The sequence below is a fragment of the Myotis nattereri genome, assembly GCF_964212035.1.
Source record: "Myotis nattereri genome assembly, chromosome: 4".
Taxonomy (NCBI): Eukaryota; Metazoa; Chordata; class Mammalia; order Chiroptera; family Vespertilionidae; genus Myotis; species Myotis nattereri.
The window spans coordinates 103,604,435-103,620,782 of record NC_138079.1 but is presented as its reverse complement, the minus strand read 5'-3'; the positions used below and the strand labels follow the sequence as shown (position 1 = coordinate 103,620,782).

Genomic DNA, 16,348 nt, shown 5'->3' with positions numbered 1-16,348 from the left:
GAAGGCCAGCTTCTTTCGAAGCTTGAAATGGCAGCTGCGAAGACTCACAGATATCTGCCACTGGCCAGCACTGGTCAGAACACAAGCTCTGCAGCACATACAGAACAGTGAGCGCATTTAAGGTTCTGTTTCGTGTCTGCTCTGAAGGAAGGCACGCAGGGCGTGGTCCTCAGTAGAGCCCCTATGAACACCTGGCAGAACCCAACAGACATTCTCACAGGGGCCGACAGAGGCCATGGGGTACAGACGATGGAAGGCTTGTTCTGGACGACAGAATCCGAGTCCTTGTTGGACAAGCTCCCCTCAGGGGCCCAGGTGGGCCAGCCTCTTGCCTGTGCTCCTCCTCAGCCTGAGAGAACTGCCACCCAGTGGCCATCGCAGGAACTACACGTCCCTGGGACAGGCCCTGCTGCCCTCTGGTGGCCACACGGTGCTCACAGTCACCGGAACCAGAGGAGCCCCTGCCCTTGGCCTGCAATTTCTTCCTGTGCTTTTCCTTGGAAGCCCCCGATCCCAGATCCACCGCCAGGGCTGAGGGGGCCTCCATCCAATCAGAAAGGGCATCCCACAAGCACATGGTTCAGCACTGCAGGGGAGTGGTCAAGCCATGAGGTTAGGTCCTGGCTCTGCATGTGGGCAGGCCCATGTTGTGTCCTGCTCTCGCTTCCCCTACTTTGAGGTTGCAGTACTGCTTTCTCCTGTGGCCACATGCTGTGTACCTCTGCTCCAGCCCTACAAGCCACCCTGTCCTGGCACCTTCCCAGCACCGCAGGGCCTCACTTCTCTCTGCTGCAGCCTCACCACCCTCAAAGGAAGAGGAAGTCAGCCCTGAATCCAGACCTGACTCAGATTTCAGAGCCTCCAGCCAACCCCGGAGCCACTGTCACTGGCTCTCATTTGGATGGAGGCAGCCTGCTTTCCTGACACCCCAGCCCCTCCCACCTTCAAACAAGGGCCCTCTGCTCTGCTGTACCCAGACCCTTCTCCAGGCAGTCTCCCCCAGGGCCCTAGGGCAATACCTGCAGCAAGGCCAGGTCTGCATCCTGGGCCAGCTGCTGCAGGTTCTTCACGGCAGACGTGGTCTTGATCACACGCACCAGGGCCGGGGAGCAGTCGAGTGGGAGCTCGCCCAGCAGGGACTTCTCGTCACTGAGCAGCAGCAGGGCATGGTACGGGCTGTGGAGCAGTCAGGTCAGTAGGACATGTGAGACACAGGTCCCCTGCCCCAGGCGTGCACCTGGAACTCAACGGTGCAGCTGGGGCCCCAGGCACTGAACCTCAGAAAGGAGAGACCACAGGAGGAATTAGAGACAAGGGCAGTGCTAAGTCCAAGGGCCTTTAAACATCTGCAAGGATTACTGTCACTCAGAAAGAACGAAAAAACTGCAATAAAACTGAAGGTCTGCCCAGCAAGTGTAGCTCAGTTGACTGAGTGTCGCCCCATGCACCAATCAGGTTTGATTCCCAATCAGGGCACAGGCCCCAGTTGTGGGCTCAGTCCCCAGTAGGGGGCATGCAGGAGGTGGTAGATATATGTTTCTGTCATCAATGTTTCTCTCTCTCCCTCCCTCTCTCTATAAAATCAATAAAAACATATTTTTTTAAAAAGCTGAGGAAGGTCTGACAACCAGACTCCATCTCCCACTTCTGGGATTGCCCTGCAAACATTTGTAACTGAAAAAATAAATGAATCTTTCCTAAAGAAAAGAGTCCCAAATATGGGAAAAGTACAATCGCTGCTGCGACTATGAATAGAACTACATAAAAATATGCTTAGCAAGGAAACCAGGAGGAAAGAAATTAACTTGGAGCACAGACTGGGGGAGGGGAGAGAATGGGGCAGTGTTTTGCTTTCTTTCACCTTCACATTTTCTGCAATGTGCCCAGATTTCTTTTTTTAGTTAAAGAATATTTAAGGAAACTGAGGACTTGGTTGGGGGCTGGGGCAGAAGGAGATTGGGCTCAGCTCTTTCCTTGCAGGAAATCTATTAAATTAAGAAACAGGAGATCCCACAAGTTCAAATTCAAATGTAAGAGGAACCGGTGAGCAACACCATGACGACAATATCCCCCCAATGGTACGTCTGTTCCCCAGGATGCTCAGTACCCAGGACGCAGGCGAGGACCTCAGCACGGAGCCCCACCCACCCAGGCAGTGCCCAGACGCCCAGGGAAAGCCTGGAGCTGGTCCTTTCTATACAAAACCAGACACAAAAACATGTGTTTTCACTTCTATAAACAGGAGAGCCTGACCTGCCAATTTCTGAGGCAGGAAGAAAAGAACTTTTGGAACAAAGTAACTGGTGAAACCTCAGGCAGCAGAGAAGGGGCCCCGCAGGGAGTGTGCCTGGCTGGCACTCACCGAATGGCCTTCAGGCTCCGCTCGATGGCTTCAGGGGGGATGAGGCTCGCAGCAGCGTAGTGGATCTTGTGGGGCAGGCAGAAGCTCACCTCCAGCCAGCTGTTGATGTGCAGCCGCACCACGCCGGACGTACACAAGCTGCAGACAGCAGGCTCCATTTCTGCCGGTGCCATCGCCCATGCACACAGCAACTGCTACCCAGACACACACACACGCAACACCCCGCCCGAGGGACTTCTTCCCAGTGCACTGCTCCTGGTGGTCGGAGGAAACTACACGTGGAGACCCCAGGGCAGGAGAGCATCTCTCCAGACTCAGCATGTTGAAGAGAGGAAAATGTTGTATTTCTGGCTAGCCCTGGACTCTATAGTCCAATCAGAGTGCGAGGGCACAGGGAAGCCTGTTCTCTCTCAGAGGCTCAATGCAACCGATGCAGGGGTGTTTTCTCATGCCTCTTCCTGCACCCCTGATGAGAGCCCCGCCCCCTCACAGGTGGCAGGCAGGCAGGGCAAGGCCTGTCCCCCAGAAGGAGCCGTGGGCAGCACAGGAAGGGTGGGGGTGCCAGGTCCCACAGGGCATCCTGGGGGGAGGAGCACATAGTGCCCACCTCCCTGCAGATGCCAGCAGCGCCCCAGGTGCACCACAGCAGCTGTCAAAACCAGCCTCACTGATGGCAATTTGGTTCTTTCAGGCCAATCCTCACTCAGACCAAACACAGCAACTCTGTCCCTGCCTCCTCGCTTCTCTCACCGCCTGCCTCAGACCGTTAGCAAACGTGTCTCACCACCTGCAGGGACCTACAAAGCACAGTCCTTCTCAGCACTGGCCCCCTGTGTCCACCCTCCCCCACAGGCCCCATGGCGTCCACCTCGGCAGTTCCAGCCAAGACCCCCAAATGCCAGGAGCCTCGAGTGACATGCCCACGTTCTCTGACCTTGTCTCCCACCCCAGGCAGGCCCAGCTACACCAGCCTCCCTGCTGTTTTAGGGCCCTTGTACTTGTCCTTGACTGTAAGTCTCCCTCCAGGTGCCAGGAGCTCCTTCCCTCCTTCAGCTTTCAACTCAAGTGCCACTTTCTTGGTGAGCCGCAGCCCCCCAGGCAATCTGACTGCTCACTGAGCACCTGACCACAGGACACGCCTACCTGTCTGCTGGTTAAGCTGTTTCCTCCACCGGAATGCAGTCCTGAGGTGGGGCCTTGCGTTTTGTTCACTGCTCACAGCATGGCTGACTCCGTGTGGGACACTTGGGGGCACTGAGAAGCACCTCATAGATGAAGGAAGGAGAGGGGCCTGAGGGATGCGCTTCCTGCTCTGGGGGACTCAGGCAGCCCTTGCCCAGAGAGCGGGCTCCTGGCGGCTGGGGAACCACATGCCAAGGGGCTGTTTCCAGCAGGAGCTTCTGAAACTCCCCGGCAGGGAAGCCGGCCTGACCTCCACCCTCCGCCCGGCTGCTCAGCCCCTGCACTGAAAGCACTTGGTGTCTGACACAAGAGAAGCAACTGCTTGAGCCAAGTCCCCTCGCCGCTCCTCGCTGTCCCGCAGCAGGTGATGAGCGGGCCGCGCCCACTGTGAAGGCCTGGCCTGCCGGACCCAGCGGGGCTAGGCGGTGCTCCTTCCATCACATCCCGCCCCTGAAAGGCTAGTCCCAGCTGGATGGACAGACCAAGGTGCCCGCCTCCAGCCAAGGGTGGGGCAGGCCAGTGGCTGGGGGAGTCTGGTGGGAGCTGCCACTTCACCCAGGCCCCACACCTCTCTTGGGGGCATTCAGGTACCCAATGCTGGGAAGCAGCTGCATGGCCCTCACCCCCCACACCCACCGGCTGTTCTTACAGTCTCTTCCCTGAAGCCTCAAGCAGCAGACCGACAACCCCAAGCTTCCCCCACAGGTCTGCCGAGGGCTGGCTGAATCTGTGGTCAGCAGTTTCAAATGCAAAAATAAGCCTGTATTCTCTCAAGCAGGGAATGGGGAGAGAACACAGTGGGAAGAATACAGAGCACATTTATCACCCTCAACTACCCCTAGGATTTCTGCCAGCACCAGCCATTTGCTCCTGCAAACTGCCCCACAGCTCCCAGACACTCTGCCTGCCCTGCCTCGGGGCACGGGGAACACCATGCCCTCTCCCAGGATCTCAATGCCCCAAGCAGCACCCCTGGCTGCAGAGGCGGGGGGGCTGCAGGCTGTGGCTGAGTCTGGAAGACCAAGGTTTGGTCGCTGCTGGTGCCCAGCCCCACAGCGTGAAACCTATCAACAGATCTGATGTGTGACGATCTGGGGAAGAGACGCAGGGTCTTTCCCCAAGGCCCCAGCGGAAGATCATTCTAGAGCTGAGTGCTACGCAGTACATCTCAGCAGACGAAGGCTCCCATCGTCGTGCCCTTCCTTGGCCGAAGGTCTTGCTGGCTGGACATCAAACCCTGACACAGCCCAGCCTCTTAAGGAATCGAAGGTCACACCTGGAGAGAGCTGCCCAGGGGGCCCAGGTTAGGTGCTCCACTTGACTCAGTGAGCAATATTTATGCTCTCAGCATCACATACGAAACAGAGCAGCGAGGAAAACCAGGGGCTGTAGGGACAGTGAAATGACCAGGCTCCTCCTGCTTCAGGCTGGCTGACTGAAAATAAAGGTCTTTCTAGTTCTGAGTTGTCCTCTTCAGCACATGGCTCAGAGCAGCTGTTCAAACACCCCAGAATCAGATTTAGACAGATTCCTATCATTTTGAAAGTAGCTGGTTTTGATCCACCCAGGTGCCCAGTGATGCCACGTGCAAACTGCCAACGACCTGACATGTGCTGAGGCTCCAAGCACTGGTTCAGGCTCCTGGGGTAAAACTCACAGCCTTACATTTGGGGGGGCTCTGCCTCAGTGGCGTCGGGGAAGCAAACTGTACGGCACATGGGAAGCTGGAGAGAGCTGAGGGAAAGGGAACAGCAGAGGAGGGTGCAGGGGTGTGCAGGGGACCGGTGTTTAGGGCTTGGAACAAACCTCAGGGAGAGACAACAGCAAGTGCCTGGTTTGGGTGCGAGGGGGATGAATTAGGCCCATAGAGCAACTCCACATGTCAGCCATCCCAGGCCATACCGTCTGGTGTACAGTGGCATGAGGTCCTTTTTTTGGGGGGGGGGGCACACTCACATTGATTTCCTGGCTTCCATGAGGATGTTTCTACACTTTTCCAAGCATCTGCTCACCTGCCAACAACCTCCTCCCCTGGAGCACTTTGCACAATGGTGGTGCCCCTCTACAAACAGCGTGGGGACCCTGAACGCCACCCCAGCAGCATCTCAGAGGGCTAGCTCAGACCCTAGCGTTCCTGGGAAACCCTGGAACTAGTCAGGAAGAGAGAGAATGGCCCTCAAGCTCCCAGAGGAGCCTGTAAACTCCCACACCCAGAGGGGAGCCGGAAGTGCACTCACATCTGTCAGGAGGAGGAGGAAAAAGGTTTGTGCCTGTTTGTAAAGCACAGTTTTATTTTGTTTGTAAAATACACTTTTAAGACATGACCAGCAGAGTGGGGCTTTGGCCCTAAAAGTCCCTACTAAGCGTGCACTTCTCTTTGTAGGGCAGCTAGCAGTCTGATCTGGAATTACTGTAGGAAAGCGCTGCCCCATGTGAGGCTTATCCAGCCTCACACGGGTCTGGGCCAGAGGGAGAGCCAAGCCCTGTCTGCGACGAGAGATACATACATGCTCCTGCCAGAGCCCAGCCCTGAAGCGATGACTGTGCATGAGGACACACTCCAGCCCAAAATATGCTTATCTTTCACCCCCCAGACAGAAATGTGTACAAGCTTAGTCCATTACCCTCAGATCTCAGCATCTGAGAAAGACTTTCAGTTCCTAACCTCTGGCTAACAACTGGCTCATCCTTTGGTCACCCTTCTTCCTGCCCCAGGCCAGAGACCTTCAAAGCTAGCCCTGACCTTCTGGTCCCTTTGTCTCACGCAGCCGGGCTTCCCCGTGCATGCAGTGGGACCCTGCACCTGATCCAAGAGGTCGGGGTGGGCTCCGAAAGGCCCACCTTGAAATTGCAAACAGAAGTTCCTATGCAGGTCCACTTCATGGAAATAGGAACTAAAACTCCCAGGATGTTCGTGGAGGTGTCTGTGGGCCCATATCTGCTCTGGACAGGCAGCAGTGTGAGGCAGTGAGGAGCGGGCAGAGTCCCCAGCCTCACAGGCCCCACCACAGGCCCTGAATGCCACCCCAGTTAACGATGGAGAACCAGTCAGGCAAACACTTCAAGTACATGGAATCCACAGAGACGTGACTCCTATTACTGGTCCTTTCAACTACCAGTGGGTGAGCTGTGCTTCTCCACACGCCAAGCAAAGGGCTGCGTCAGGAAAAGTGAAGGGATGTCCCTGACCTCGTGGGAGACACAACCTGACGGTCACACAAATGAATGGGATGCTATCACTGAGGTCACCAAGTTCCACAGGAAGACGCAGGCGCTAGGACAGTCGGGGCCTCTGCCCACCTACATTCACAGACACTTAGGTCCTTGGGCAAGGGGCCACCAGGCCGCTCAGCCACACCATAAACCTGGATTTTATTATTATTTTAAAATATATTTTTATTGATTTCAGAGAGGGAAGGAGAGGGAGAGAGAAATAGAAACATCAATGATGAGAGAGAATCACTGATGGGCTGCCTTCTGCACACCTCTACTGGGGATCGAGCCTGCAACCATGTGGCCTGACCAAGAATCGAACCGTGACCTCCTGGTTCATAGGTTGATGCTCAACCACTGAGCTGCTATGGCTGGGTCCCTGGATTTTAATTAAAACACCAAACTCAGAGCAATTCCTTTGAAAAGTCCCATCCCAATCTCCAACACTGCTATGTCTCACAGCTTCCTGTCTCTCATTTCTGCTCTGAGAAACCCTTCCCCAGGGATCTGTCAGGAAGTCGCTATCTGTGTTGTTATGCTGCCTGATCAGTAACAGAAACTCAGCCTCCCTTGCTTAGCTCCAAGGTGCAGTCCATTCTGCAGGAGTGAGGGCAGGCCAGGCCAGACCCTCAGGGCCAACATGGACCTGGAAGGCCACAGGCCAGGGAGGCTCCTGGGTGCCATTGCTGTTGCCAGGTTGGGACAGGTACAAGGGTGGACACAACTGCCCCTGGCTCTCCTGGGGGCGGGGCCGGAACCAGGACAGGTCAGAGTGGAGTCTAGGACCAGGGTGGGCTGCGGGGTTCGCCTGGAGGAAATTCGATCCTGGGCTCTAACAACAGATGCCTGTGTTAAAGGAGGGAAGCTAAGTGCTGGACAGTGGATTCTGGGAGCTGTTTTTGCCAAAAACCAATTCCTGTCCTCTTTCAAACTGATGCCCACTAGGGGGCACTGGCTGCCTCAGGCTCTGACACAATCCAGGATCTCATCCCTCCAGCTTTCCCGTGTAGTTCAAATAGAAGAAATCACAGTCCCTTCTTTCTTCACGAATATAAAGTCTTCTCCTGTTTGCTTTTCATTTTAATTCCAGGTTAGCCTGAATTTTGCTGTAGTCTAACCCTAGTTGAGATCACTTCTTGGCCTTTTGGCTAATATCAAGCATAATCTGAGTTGAGGCATGCAAATTCCCACTCAGAGTAAGGCAACAGCAGTTTCCAAGGAAGGGACTTTTTAAACTGTTTTTTTAAAAATTTTAATTTAGAGAGAGAGAGAGGAAGGGAGAGGGAAAGGGAGAAACATCAATGAGAGAGAAACACCAATCGGTTGCATGGGACAACACTCAACCAGCTGAGCCACATTGGCAGGGCCTAGAAAGGGATTTTGATACCAGTCAATCCAAGACCAGAGGACGACAATTCTTTTACCACAGGGAAAACTCCAATGTGATCATGTGGAATACAAAGACAGGGTCGGACTGCAAGACCAAAAATCCCATTCTGGGTCAAGTTCTCCGAAGTAGGAGGGATCAGAAACCAAAACCCTCACTCAGCAAGGGCAGTTCAGGCTGCCCTGATGTTCTCCAACAGCCAGAAGCCACACCCAGGGGTCACCAAAACAAAGACAAGGGGAGCACAAGCTGCCCTCACAAAGGGCAACTCCCCCTCCTTTAAAAGGCACCTACACCTCCCAACAGAACAACAAGCAAGCAGGGGGTCTGAGCAGAGAGCTACCAGAAAAGAGAACAGGAATGGGGTAAACACGTGAAGACGTGCATAGCTGCATTGAGACACTATGCTCTACCCTTATATTGGTTAAAACCAAGAAGCTCACCAAGACGCTGTGTTGACAGGTATCTCACATGATTCTGGTGGGAGTGTAGGTCGAGGCACATACTCCACAGAGGAAATGCATTTTGCCTATGCGTCCTAGCAACCCCACTTTCAGCAATTTATGTTATGGATGTGTGGGTACAGATGCACAGTAACACATGCATGTGGTTGGGCAGCATGTCTTACAGCAGCAAAACGTGAAGCCAAATAAACGCCCAGGAGAGGGGCTGGCTAACTACGCGGCAAAAAAATCAAAAGTTCTTATTCCTCAGCCCCGGCAGAAGTCTGGGTTATACCGCTATCTGAGAAGGCAACAGGCTCGCTGGATGCCCAGTGTGCTCCCAGCATGGAAAGGGAGACAGTGGATCACCATTTGCCTGTGTGCACCTCACGGTAAACCCCTCTGTGAGGAAGGCTGTCGCTGAAATGCATCCTGCCGCCAGGATGAGAAGCTGGTCGGAGTGCAGCAGGAGACAAAATCAAAGCTCTAAATTTCAGTCTTGATGAATATGTGACCTTTCAAAAAATCAAGTTTAAAAAAATTACCAAAATGTTCATAGTGATTATCACTGTGTATAAAATTATAGATGACTTTCATTTTGTTTATACTTTTCTGTATTTCCTAAATGTCTTTAACGTTAGTAAAATCAGAATAAATTAACATGAAAAAGGGAAAGGATCCTGGACAAACCGCTGTCTCTGGGCTTCGATGACACGTGGTGTTGCGGCCACAGTTCTTACATCAGGACCCTCTCCAATGGGAGAAGAGTCCAGTGGGATGGAGTGCAGCCTGGGAAGGCCAGGTGGGGGCGCTGAGCTGCCGCACTCGCAAAGGAGAATGTGGAAATGTAAGGGAATGAGGGAGGAAGAGAAGGCAGAAAGAGGCACTGAAGAAGGCTGCACCCACATGCTGCTGCCTGGTGCTGGGTGGTACCCTGTGAACCAACCGGCCGGTGCAGGACAGGGAAGGCAAAACTGCCAGGTGGGCTGTCCCTTGGGCACTCGCCCCCACCAAACCTCCAGTCCACACTGCAGACCCAGCGCCAGAGCCACAGGACACCCTTTAAAAAGAAAATAAGTTCTTTGCTTATCCATGTTTAAGAGAGTAGGTGCTGAGCCACAAATATCATCTGAACAACTGTGAGGTTTCCGCTGTGTCCCCGACACCTGCTGCACTCATACACTGAGTGTCCCAGGCCCCCAGTTCCCCAGGCCAGGGCCAACCCCTCTCCATCCTCTGAGCCTGTTTCCTCATGGGTGAAAGGTGACAGCGACACGCACCTAATGAAGGTGGACCCAGAACTTGGCGCTGTGCCTGGCTCAGTAAAATCACCTTGTATTTGAGGACTCAAATGCACTTTCAGGTTCTCATGCGTAACTTCAGGCTCACCTTTGGTTAAGTATGGAGGTGACTGCTCCAGTCGGGCACAGACCAAAGGGGTTGGCACTTCCTGCCCTCTCACCCCCATTTCAGTGGCACAACGGGAGAGCACCCAGAGAAGGGAGTCCCATTATCAGGCACTGCAAAGGCAGTAAGGCCCACGAGAAGGAAGTGCATGGTGTGCTGCTCGCCTGTCCTACCTGTCGTAAGCTTCCTTGAGGTCCCTGGCCAGCTTGCACTTGGGCAGGATGTGATGGAACGGAGACTGCGGACCATCATTTGCTGCAAGAATTGAGACACAGAAGGACTTAGAATCTCCAAAGCAGCTGTAGAGGGGGTGGGGGGAGGGGGCACACCCACATTGGGTGTGCTAACAACTGATGTTTGACACAAAAGGCTAGAATAGGAAATACCTTTAAAAACAAGTTAAAAAGAATTTTCAGTAACTTTAAACCAATCATCAGGATATTCACAACTGCTTCTTCCTCTTCCTTTTTTAATATATTTTTATCGATTTCAGAGAGGGGGAGAGAGATAGAAACATCAATGATGAGAATCATTGGTCAGCTGCCTCCTGTACACTCCACACTGGGGATCAAACCCGCAACCTGAGCACGTGCCCTGACGGAGAATCAAACCACGACCTGGTGCATAGGTCAGTGCTCGACCACTGAGCCATGCCGGCCAGGCTGTTTCTTCTTTTTTTAATAGTTTATTGATTTTTAGAGAGAGAGGGAGAGAGAGGGAGAAACATCAATGTGAGAGCACAACATGGATTGGCTACCTCCTGTACGTCCCCTACAAGGGATAGACCCTGTAACCGGGCACGTGCCCTGACTAGGAATCAAACTGGCAACCTCTCAGTGCACAGGGTGACGCCCAAACAACTGAGCCACATCGTCCAGGGCTCACAACTGCTTCTCATAAAATTTTGGCATCCAGCTGAATTAAAATTATACTCAGGCTGATTTGTTCAACTGTCTTTATATGAAATATTTGTATTTAAACTTCAGCACTGGCCCCACCTGACGCTTTTCCCTGACGCTCCTGAAGACTACCTCGGACCACCAGCGCCATCTTCTGCCTCAGTGACCATGTAGTTCCAGGCCTCATCCCACTCTTTCCCCCACATTTATGCTAACATAATTTCTTTTTCTGACTGAAAGTCTTTTTCATTAATCCTGTCTCATAAATATCTAACAAAACTATTTGTACTAAATTGAACTTTTAAAATTCCTGTGACAAAGTCACAGACTCTAAAGAAAATCTTTTAAGAAATCAAACTTCATTGTCAAACATAAAAAGTAAATTTTTACTGAAAATGCACCTGCGTGGGATAGTTCGTGCATGGTGACCGCTGCTTTTACTGCTGCTAAAATCAGACTGGGCGCACCTTCAACTGTGTTCTTGGTTTTTGCTTTTGTTACAAAGGTGCTGAGCTGAGAGGATGGAGGTGGGTCTGTTACAGGAAGGTGTCTCTTCACACTTTCCAATGTTGACGGTATGTCAAACACCACATGGTAATGTATCTATTTTTAATAGCCCGACCAGTGTGGCTCAGTGGTTGAGTTGATCTATGAACCAGGAGGTCACGGTTCAATTCCCAGTCAAGGCACATGCCCAGGTTGCAGGCTCAATTCCCAGAGTGGGGTGTACAGAAACATTGATGTTCCTTTCTCTCTCTCCCTCTCCCTTCCTTTCTGAAATCAATAAAAATATTTTTTTAAAATTATTTTTAATAACTTCCCAGTTGATAACTCCATTAGGTCCTCCTTCAATTTAGTTGAAAGCAAAGAACTGAAAAGCACCCACCCTGCCAGCTCACTACTCCCCCGGCCCCTCCACAGGTCCTCCAGCCGGGACGCAGGGCCAGCGGCACCAGGGCCAGCGGGCAGTGGCTGACCCGCGTGAAGAGCCACCATGAGCGTTTGTGGGGAGGAAATGCTTCAGGCTAAGGAATCAATGTCAGCACATCAGGCCGGGAAAGGGGTCTCTAGCTGTGCCCCGGAGAGTCCCCCCCTGCACTGGGGCCTGCTCAGTCCGGGCTGAGGAGTATGGAACTCTGAGCACCTCGGCTTCCATGTCTTCAAAACCAGAGCCGTGTCCTGCCTGGAAACACTGCCTGCTCTGTGCTGTTGGGGAGGAGAGACGCCTGCCACACTCACCATCGGCCACAGCAGACACCTCGTCCTGCAGCGCCAGGATCAGCTTGGCCTCCCGAGTGAGGTACTGGCAGCGGCGCTCCTCGTGCTGCAGCACGGTGGCGATTCGTCGGGAAAGGTTGTGCAGGCAGTTGATCACCGAGGGATCCGCGTTGGCCTGTGGGAGAAGCCAAGCTTGACTCAAATGCAGCACATGTACTCCGATAATACACATACAAAGCAAACGCTGAAACCATGAAAGAATCCTCTACCCCTTTCCCCCAGGCTCCTCTCCAGGTGCCACTATCACCAATTTCCTGTGTCCCCTCTAGGAGCTGTCCATGAACGCCAGTCCGCTCAGCATCCTATCTTGGGGATAGCTGCCGGATGGCAGCACAGAGATGGCTCCGTGGGGTCACCCAGTGTGGGGGGTAGGGAACCAGACATTTCTAACAAGTAGAGCTGTGGTTCTCAACCTTCTGGCCCTTTAAATACATTTCCTCATGTTGTGACCCAACCATAAAATTATTTTCGTTGCTACTTCATAACTGTCATGTTGCTACTGTTATGAATCGTAATGTAAATATCCGATATGCAGGATGGTCTTAGGTGACCCCTGTGAAAGGGTCGTTCGACCGCCAAAGGGGTCGCGACCCACAGGTTGAGAACTGCTTAAGTAGAGGAAGGCTCTCACACTGCAGGGCACCAGGGCCATCCAGGAAGGTAGGGCACAGATCAGGCATCCACTCTGGGCCTGGCAGAGGCAGCCAGTGGGATAATGGAAGGTACAGATCTGTCCAACCACCTGCTGTGTGACCCTGGGTCACAGGGCTCCCATCTAAGAAAGGACAACAGTGGCACCCCCATCACCAATTAGTCAGAAATGTCAGGTGCTCAAAACAGAGACTACCCACAGCAAAATCCCTGGCAGTGTTTGCAGCCACCAGTGTACTGCTGACTGTTGGTGGACCAACTGGCTGTGGTAGAATTCAGTCACACAGCCCCTCTTATAGGGACACAAAGTATAATAAACAGAAGCACCAGGCTAACTGTTCACTGAACATTTTCCATCCTCAAGGTTAAGTGGCTCTTTCTAGCAGACATGACCTTGGCTAACAGGAGAAGCCAGCTGGCTCCAGCCACTCCCATCCCCTGTGTCAACTCTAGAAACTATCAGGGGCTGCAGTCGGGCCAGGCCAAGGGTGGAGCAGGTGGCTGTGGGGTCTGTGAAGATGCTCCTTGGAGCAGATAACTGGCCAGCCATGACTCAGTGCTTCAGGAGGCCCACAGGGCAGCTGAGTCATCCTATGGGGCGGAGGTGAGAAAAGGAAGAGGGAGAATGGTGCTGCTGATTAGAAGCCCTGGTGCTGCCTCCCTCTCGTTTATCTGCCAGAGAGCGCCCTGCCCACAGTAAACACCTTCATCCCTGGGAGCCGGGAGAGATTTTCTAAACTAGTAGATCTCATGTTCACAAACAGAACTCACACCTGGCAGCATATCTGCGCTGGGGAGAGAGTCAAAGGTTGTTCCCATGCTATGCCCACCACTGGCAGCATCCCTGTCCCTTCATGTCAAGGGCATCCCCTCAACAGTGTCCGCTGCAAGATTACGAAACTGCAGGGTTTAGAGCATCGTTTCTCAACCTGTGGGTCGAGACCCCTTTGGAGGTCGAACGACCCTTTCACAGGGGTTGCCTAAGACCATCGGAAAACACATATATAATTACATATTGTTTTTGTGATTAATCACTAGGCTTTAATTATGTCCAATTTGTAACAATGAAAATACATCCTGCATATCAGATATCTACATTATGATTCATAACAGTAGCAAAATTACAGTTATGAAGTAGCAATGAAAATAATTTTATGGTTGGGGTCACCACAACATGAGGAACTGTATTAAAGGGTCGCGGCATTAGGAAGGTGGAGAACCACTCACTGGCTTAGAGTATATACAATTGCCTCAAAACTCTTCCAGAAGAATCTGTGTGGAAATACTCCCAGAGCAAAGGAGAATGATCTTGAGCACATGGTCATTCCCTTGAAGAGTAAGCAAGTCCCACCTGAGAACATGACTCTGCTAGAAGACCCGCTGGCTGGGGCAGGACAGTGCTGTCAGGGGCTCAGGGCCTGTTTGTCCCACATTCCCAGACACGCAAGGTGGTGCCTGCCCAGGCGAGGCCCAAGGAGCAGCACTGAGGGAGTGTGCCAGGGTGCCTGTTTGGCTGCACAGGCCAGACACTGTTCAAGGTGCCTGCAGAGCCTGAGGCTGTGTGGTCACACCGAGAGAACTACCACCTAGGTCCTAGGACATGCCAGCCCTGTGTGGGAGCTCTTGGAAATGCCACACTTTCCCCACACGTGCCGTGAGGCAGCATGAGGTTCAGGGCATCACCTGTGAGACTTTCTTGTCCCCAGAACTCACACCCAAATGTAATCAAGCATTTAGTTTGCAAGAAATACAGGGACAGAGAGCAAGTCTGACTTGTCTGCACAATGAGATGAGTCCAAACATAGAACATGTGATGGGACAAATGGGGGAGAGAGTCCTAGACGGACAGAGATCTAGAGACCCAACAACACATGCTTGTGCAGGCTGGGTCTTAATCCCGGTTCAGACAAGACCACCAGCAAAAGTGCTGAGGCAATTGGGGAAAGCTTCAATGGACCACGTACTAGTTTACACCAACTTATTGCAAATTTTCTCAGGTGTGAAAAGGGTATTCTGGTATAAAATAAATGCCCATATTTTTATAGCGATGCCTTCTGAAGTATGTAGGAGTAAACAGACATGAGGCTAGGGCTTGTCTTGAAATATATAAGTGACAACGTAGGGGGGGGGGGTGGGCCAGTGATGGAACCAAGGTGCAAAGGTGATAGTTGTGGAATCTCAGAGACAGGGGTATAGAGTTATCAAACTATTGTCACTAACTCAGGGTTTAAAACTTTTCAAAATAAAAAAAAGTATACATTTTTACATGACTACTGAAACTTGTCTACCCTAAAATACCAACTCTTTACATTATTTAAAATCCCTCCCACTCTTCATCGTGACGGCCCATGCCATCTGAAGTCCTATACTACCTGTGGTAACCTACACTCCTCCAGGTTCTGATGCCGTCCCCATTTCTCATCTTCAATGGCCACAAACATGCCAGTATATAATGCCCACCACCTTTTCCAACCTCTCCTCAACTACTGGATACCAGAATTACTTCCAGGCTAATTATTATTATAAAAATCTTTACAAGGCTTTATAATATGCATGCTTGCTTGACTGCTTTACATGTTGCTATCACATACTGCCCAGGGATGAGAGCCTGCCGGCAACATCTGGGGTGGGGTTGTGGCTGCTCCTCACTGCCCATCCCACAGGGGCTATCAGGACTGACAGGTGGACAGCATTCGTCATGGGTTTTGTTTGCTTGTTTTTTACTTGAGTTCTCTTTGTGGATGGTTTTGTGTTATGTAATTATATAAGTAATACAAGAACATCGTGAAGATGCAAATACCACAGAAGCGTATAAAGTAGGAAGAAGATCTCTTGGAACTTCATGCCCCCACCACTAACAAATCATTTTGTTCTCACTTGTAGTTGACTTTATCAACAGGTAAAAATTTAAAAATTAAGCTTCATTCTCATGGACCTTTTCTCTAGCATTATTTTGATTTTGAACTGTTCAGAGTGAGACATGTAGTCTCCATACCAAAAAAAAGCCACCATAAAAAAAAAAAAAAACACCTAATTTTATAGGTTCCCTTTCTACTCAGTCTCATTTCTGCCACTCCGAAGGTTTTCAGAACATCACTGCTCCTTGTCACTGAAATCCAATCACTTTCTCACTCATATTTCTGCACAAAAGCTGTCGTGCAGATCATGTGCCCAGTCAGAAAGAACTTCTGGGTTCTTTGGTGAAAACTGATATTGGTATATTTCAGAGGAATGCCATTATTTAACAGTCACTGGATATAAATTTCTTAGGTATTCCATTAATAATATAAGCCAGTCCTTACCCAGGGATGCCTTTTATGTTTATTTGGATCCCTATTTTGACAGCTTTACTGAAAAAATTTTTCCTGTAATTAATAAAAACACAACTTTAGACAACACTGAGAACAATTAGGCTTCATTATTTAAAAAATGGAAAATATCAAGTGTTGTCAGGATGTACAGAAATTGGAACCCTCGTGCATTGCACCTGGGAATGTAAAATGGTGCAGCGATGTGGAGAACAGTC

General features: G+C 51.4%; 1 protein-coding gene across 2 annotated transcripts in view; it reads right to left on the bottom strand.

Annotated features, from left to right (window-relative positions):
* The window catches only part of NPRL3 (NPR3 like, GATOR1 complex subunit), a 39,597-nt gene that overhangs the window by 7,524 nt on the left and 15,725 nt on the right, over positions 1-16,348 (bottom strand). For both annotated transcript variants that reach the window (XM_081089797.1, XM_081089798.1), the window contains 4 exons: positions 12,133-12,286; positions 10,168-10,249; positions 2,363-2,500; positions 1,020-1,176 (listed from right to left, as the gene is read on the bottom strand). In XM_081089797.1, the coding sequence (XP_080945923.1) occupies positions 1,020-1,176; positions 2,363-2,500; positions 10,168-10,249; positions 12,133-12,286 (531 nt within the window). The remainder of the gene's footprint in view (positions 1-1,019; positions 1,177-2,362; positions 2,501-10,167; positions 10,250-12,132; positions 12,287-16,348) is intronic.